General features: G+C 41.4%; 1 protein-coding gene across 1 annotated transcript; it reads right to left on the bottom strand.

The window, feature by feature from the left end:
• Positions 1-1,897: 1,897 nt before the first annotated feature.
• Positions 1,898-6,504, bottom strand: LOC105618749 (regulator of nonsense transcripts 1). Its single transcript, XM_012200281.1, has 5 exons — positions 6,316-6,504; positions 5,178-5,455; positions 4,856-5,011; positions 4,131-4,724; positions 1,898-4,043 (listed from the first exon to the last, which is right to left on the bottom strand). The coding sequence occupies exons 1-5, from the start codon at positions 6,502-6,504 to the stop codon at positions 1,898-1,900; spliced, it is 3,363 nt and encodes a 1,120-aa protein (XP_012055671.1).
• Between the last annotated feature and the right edge of the window lie 63 nt (positions 6,505-6,567).

Genomic DNA, 6,567 nt, shown 5'->3' with positions numbered 1-6,567 from the left:
AAAACAACAGTTTATAGGATAAGAAAAAGAAAGCGACAGTATGTGCTTTCAAACCAAATTTATTTTTCCATAAGATTTCACAATAAATTTCAGTATTATAATCTGCTATAATATTAGCGGTGCGCTGTTGGTCGGACAAAAGAAATAAAACAATTTAGTGTTGTATAATGCATGTTACATTATTACTTAATCTATTGCAATATAATAAATTTATATTACCGCCAGAAGCCAGTACAGGCAGACTATACAATTGGAGGCAGGGATTCGGAAGCAACATAAAGGTGATCCGAATAAAATTGTATAGAACATTCTATACATACTTATAAGTGAAATATTTCGAATGGTGACGAGTTACTTGTACCATTACGGATAATGGTAATGTCTGAAACACACAATAATGTATAGTCATGTAGGATTTTTGCAGTATGGCAGATACCATATCCAAGAAATACAAATCAAGAGCTTTTCCTAAATTTATTAATTATCGTTCTTGCAATAACCTCTTCGCTACGAGAAGCCACCGTCGCTGGGAAATGTTTTCCCATGTAGATAGAGAAAATTCGATCAGTCATCAAATCTCTAAATAAATTTCAGTAATTCCTTACTCGTCGATTCATGATTATATTTGTACAATATGTAAATCCAACGCGATGAAATTATATATTTCAATTTCGAAACGTCGGAAACAATACTCTTAAATTAGAGTAACGTTTTGTCACACCGCAAATATTTATCATTTGCCGTTGCGAAAAGGTTAAAGAACGATATGTAACGCGATACACGAAAGAAAGAACAAATATATTTTGGTAAGCAGTGCGTCTATACTGTTTCTCGGTCATGCTGACCACTAGCCCATCCGCTAAGGATCCACCAAAAGAAAGCAATCCTTTCAATCGTGCGCTCTGTTGACCCCTGCGGTAAAATAAGCAATAGATATAAAATAAGGAAAAAACTAATCAACATGATCAAAACCACCGATGAATTTCTCACGACTGGCGGATGTGCCGGTCCTCTGAGAAAGGATGTACCATCTCCGTGATAATGTTGAAACATTGGCTTCATACTGTCTGACGATGATGCAACATTGGCGACTCCCATAGACAAAAGTCCGCCGGAGAAATCGATATCGACTCTCAATATGTGTGACGTGCGCTCACGCATTCGAGTAACAAGTATGTATGGTCATGTATACCTACTCTTCAGTTCAAGGTAATGGTAGATACAAAGGAATTCAAAGTGTATTTCCTTTTTAATTTCCTTTGTACTTTTTCCATTTAGTTCGAATGTCAAATCCTTGATGGTGGAAGAAATGTGTGGCGTTTTGGTGCGATTCAATAGCTTAAAGATTACTTAAAAAGATCATTTACGAATTCTCTCATCGTAGATTCACCCGAGCGTGACGTGATGTTGACAATGTCAAATTCGGTCAAATTGTGAAGTGATACTTCCATTCTATATCCATTTTTTCCTTGTGTCATCATTCCTACTTTTGTTAGTTATAACATCATTCGATCCTTGCGATAAAACGATCCTTTCACAGTAAGCGCTTGTCACGATGATTGACAGTAAGTCGTTTGTTCTCCAACCTGCACGGATGTCCTTCTCTGCTGTAGTTGCACTTGTTATTAGTCAGTAAATACATAAGCCTTGCGTGTTTCCGCGTCCACGGTGGAATCCTCCAACGGCGAATTAGCTTACGGAACCTTCGTTCTCCTTTCACTCCCCTTTATCTCACGTCGAGGACATGAGCATATGCTGCATAATATCGTACTCGATCGTCGAGCCGTCGTACCGTTTTGCGCAGTTAGTGATTTGTGGTTGTTGGTCGAAGAAGAATTGGTCGAACGAGCCTTCATGGCATGGCAATTGCGTTGCTCAGCCGTAGGTAGGTCTCGGCTCAGTAGGGCTGTGAGAACTGTCCTCCGGCTTGCGACTGGCCCGACTGATAAAAGCCACTTCGGTCGCCTTGGTAAGTCGAGTCCTGCGATAACAGGCCGTCCATCTGTGATTGGAATTCGCCGACCGCGAATGAGTCCTGAGAAAGTTCTGCCTGACTGAGACCAGGTTGTGAGAGACTGAAACCAGGCTGGGACATGCCCTGAGTTGTGCCTTGCGTCAGTGGCAAACCCGGTTGACTGTACGGTTGTGTGTTTTGCTCGGTTTGACTCAATTTACCCATACGCGGACCTGATTTATTCCTCGCTGAAGCAGTGACACCGCGTCGGTTTCTTTGATTCTGGCGTGCTTGTAATGCTTGCTGATGTTGATTGTAGAAACGCGGCGGCACGTGTGCCATGTTCATAAACATACCAACCGGTACAGGCATGTTGTTCATCGCTGCTTGTGCGCGTTCCGGGCTGATGTAACTGATAGTATCATGAGTACGACTGAAAATGTCAAGCGGCACGTTTCTTTGGTAGTACGGATTGTGATTCTGCGTGCCATTCACTTGAGTGCCAGAACGATCGTACACTGATCCGGGGATTAGAGCTTCGCGAGCATCGTACATCGACGTGGACATAAAGTGCGAGCCTGGATTGGTTGCGTTCACGAGTTTCTTTGGCTTAGCGAATTGTATCATGGACTCCTTCAAATTGTTCAACGGTCCTTCGACCAGCACCTTCTGCTCCTTGTAAAAGCTAAGTAAATGATTCCAGAGCGGTTGCTTCGAAAGCACTTTGGGATTTCCTACAATGATGATGCCATATTTTGCTCGAGTCAATGCCACGTTCAATCTTCTGGGATCATTCAAGAATCCAATGCCCTGATGTTCATTGGATCGTACACAGGACATTATTATAATATCCTTTTCTCGTCCTTGAAAAGCATCCACACTCGCCACTTCAATCTCTTGATATAATTTCGAGTGTAGAGAACCTTGATACTGCATATATTGTACAAGATAGGCCCGTTGACCTTCGTAAGGGGTTATCACTCCAATCTGCTCCGGTTTTACACCGCAACGTAAGAATCGCGTCGTTATCTTTTCCACGTTGGATGCTTCAGTACGATTTAAGTAAGATGTCCCACTTCCGGCTATCTCTTCCTGACCTTGTGTTACATAGAAAAACATCGGTTTGTCTGGTGCAGGCCAGGGAAAGTCAATTTTCAATAACTTCCTTTCATCAGCACAAACGCCATTCTGCAGAGAACCTTCGTAGAAGAAATTAGATGGAAATCGCGAAAGATCAGGATGCATGCGATATTGTACTTCTAAACGGAATGGCCTAATTCCTAACACTACCAATCTTTCAAATAGAGACTGAGATAAACCGGCTCTAGCGGCTTTCTTGCACATCACCACCGGGCCTAATTGACAATGATCTCCAACAAGGATTAATTGCTTCGCTCCTAGAACAACTGGTACCATGCACTCTGGCTCAGTAGCCTGCATGCTCTCATCGATAAGTATGGAATGAAATTTCAATCTGTGCAATCTCGGGTCACCAGCGCCGACGCAGGTGCAACAAATTACATCGGCCGCTTCGAGAAGCTCTTTCTCCGCCGCTTTCTTCAAAAGTCTGTAACGCTTCTCGTCGACGCTCGACAATTCGCCCGTTTCGTCTTTCAATTGTTGTAATTTCTGTAACTCGGTGTTTGTCTCCATATTTTTTATTTGATTATGCAATGCGAGGAAACTCACTGGAGAATCTATGGCTTCTCGCGATTTGGCACACAATCGTACGACTTTCAAATTTGATTTATGTATTTTCTCGGTCAATTGATCAACGGCAGTATTTGAAGGAGCGCATACGAGAACCGGGCCGCCATTCTGTTTCACCAATTGATATACAATAGTAGCGCTTGTCACGGTTTTACCTGTTCCAGGTGGTCCTTGAATCAGAGATAAAGGTCGTTGTATCGCATGTTTCACAGCATACACTTGTGATCTATTTAAATCAGGTAGATTCGGTGCACTAAAATGTTTAGGGAGATGACAACGAAACAGGACCTCTTCTACTTCATGTCCTAATAATCTGTGATATATGTAAGCTGATACAGATGTATCATCCACAGCAAATTTCCGTAATGCGGATTGCATTCTATAATAAAATAAAAATATTTATAATTATATTAATAATTATACAAAAAACAATATCGATATATTGCAATTTTTGTCGATATCTTACCGATCAAAACTCGTGCTCTTCCAAATAAAGTCAACGACAAAGTTGCTAATACATTCTGTCGGTGCTCCAGAATTATTTTTTAGTTCAATTCCGACTTCCTCCCCGTAATTATCAGGAATTTTAATTACGTGTCCAATGCCAGACCAAGGCTTGTGAAGTTCTCCCAGGTAACGAAGTCTCAATTCATCTCCATGCATCAATTTCATATCTCCATCCGTTTTAGCCAGCATAAAATACGCGATAGTCTTCTTGTTTAATCCTACGTCCCATCGTACTTCAATATTCTCTTGAGTTTGAGATTCTTTCAAACGTTTATCGTAATCGGCTTCCAATTTCACAAGTGGACCAAAAATATTTTGATACTGATATCCATCTTCGTAGCGTAATAGAACCTGCTGCGGTTCCTCATCCACTCCAGGTTTTTCTAAATCTTGGAAAGTAGCATCAACATTGTCCCGCCATAATTCCTCCAATTTATTAATCTGTTGCGCAGAGATTTGTCTAGCTCTCAATTGTTCTTGTTCAGACGGGAACTTCACTAACCAAGACAAAAAGCTGCGATCTTCGATCAAAGGTTTCCATTGTTCTTGATCCCTAAATATATAAAAGTAATTGAAATGTATTTGTATGTAATATATGAATATTATATTTTAGATGTGTTACATCTAAAATATTCGCACAAAAATAGATCTTGTTTTCTTAAAATAGAGATAATTCATTCTTACCAATTCATATCTTTCAAAGAAGTCTGGGCCGCACATGGCTGGCGACATAGCAATACAACTACGGAATCAGCTTTAGCAGGAATAAAGCCCAATACAAAAACATTTCTTGTAGCACAAGAATAACATTCCAAAACAGTCTCCCCAAGAGGGCCATCTCTGCAACAAGTCAATGGATTTTAACTAAAAAGTGACATTCAGTTATAACAAATTAAAAAATTCATAATTAAAACAGAATAAAGAATATATTCTAAATACTTTCAATATTTTCAGCATTTCTCTAATGCGTCTTTATAATATCTTTTGTATCAACATAATAGACTACCTGTGTAAAGTGACTTCCTTGTGTTTAGCACGGACAAGATGATTGATAATGTGAGACCCTGACGTATTGCCGCGTCCATTACAGAACCATTTCCGGCAGACGTTGCACATAACCACACAGGATGCTTCATGGATACCGCAGTATTTACATGCATGATCAGGTAAATCACGGTTATAGTATGCTTCCTCTTCCTCCTCTTCAAATTGCAATTCAGCAAGACTCTGAGCTGCTCCAGAAATCTTCAAATCTAATGACGAGCTACCATTCGTTCCATTAACCTAAATGACAATGTGTTACAGGAGCATTAGAAAATATTTCAAAATAAATCAAAATTAGAGCAAATTCTATAAAAGCTGTGTTCAATAAAATACATGATACATAATTTTACTCCAGTTTAACATTCGATGAATAACAAAGATAAAGTGATATATTATGTGATTTATGAAATGGAGTCAAAGAGAGCAAAAGTTATGCAAAGTTTAAAGCAGACGTTATTAAAAACAAAATATTTATTTGATACATGCGAGTAAAAGAACTTCTGCAGAATAAAATAAGGAAAAGTTTAATCTCTTCTAGAAACACTGTAACGCGTTTTTCTCTTTATTTATATGGAACAAGATGTGTTTTCTTTATCGAATTTATTTTAAGTTGGAGAAATTCTCTTATCAGGATTAAATACATCGTTACGTTTCTCTTATCTCGTATTAATGCTAAGCGTCTGCTCGGATTCTATCATCCGTGCTACATTTGAAGCCGCGAAAGCGACTTGCGTAACATCACGGAATGCTGAAGAGAGTGACCGCACCTAACCTCGTCGCTCGCAGCTGGGCGCGAGGGAGACGGGGATGGTGTCGTCACGCGTTTCTCCAGCGGGCGAGCAAGGTCACGCCCGCCGGAAGTTTCAAACGGAGGATTCCGCTATCGAGGCAAAGGTGGGAGGGGGGGAAGGACGCGGGGGTCAGAAAGATACGGGACGGGGCGGAACGCAGTTAGAGGTTAGGCCGCGTGGCTGAGGCAAACTCCGGGAGGTCGTCGCGTCGCGAGAACTGGCGATAATTTTCGCCGGGAAAGCGACGAGAGATGAGTACGCGCGCGCGCACACACACGCGAGATCAACACACACGGATGTAAAACCAACCTGAACGGGTTGACTGGACTGCGTCTGGGTAACGTCGTGTTGCGAGGCCTGAGTCTGACTCGGCGACGGTAGGGTGAAGTCAGTGAAGTCGAACTCGCTACCCTGAGTGTCCGCGCCGATCAAATCCGTCTCCTCGGTGTCGAGGAAGGTGAGGGTCTGGCTGCTGGGACCGTACGCGTCGACGCTCATCCTGACACGATCAGATCCACTTTCTCGTCTCACTTTTTCTCTCTCTCTCTCTCTCTCTCTTTC

Source organism: Atta cephalotes (genome assembly GCF_000143395.1).
Source record: "Atta cephalotes unplaced genomic scaffold scaffold00018, whole genome shotgun sequence".
Lineage (NCBI taxonomy): Eukaryota > Metazoa > Arthropoda > Insecta > Hymenoptera > Formicidae > Atta > Atta cephalotes.
Note: the sequence above shows the minus strand (reverse complement) of the source record. Positions and strands in the feature narration are given on the sequence as shown.

Excerpts from the sequence above, each read along its gene's own strand:
- LOC105618749 (XM_012200281.1), bottom strand. The coding sequence starts at position 6,504 with ATGAGCGTCGACGCGTACGGTCCCAGCAGCCAGACCCTCACCTTCCTC. Across the intron at positions 5,456-6,315 it reads AGTCCAGTCAACCCGTTCAG|GTTAATGGAACGAATGGTAG; the intron begins GTTGGTTTTACA and ends ATTGTCATTTAG. Across the intron at positions 5,012-5,177 it reads AAGGAAGTCACTTTACACAG|AGATGGCCCTCTTGGGGAGA; the intron begins GTAGTCTATTAT and ends GACTTGTTGCAG.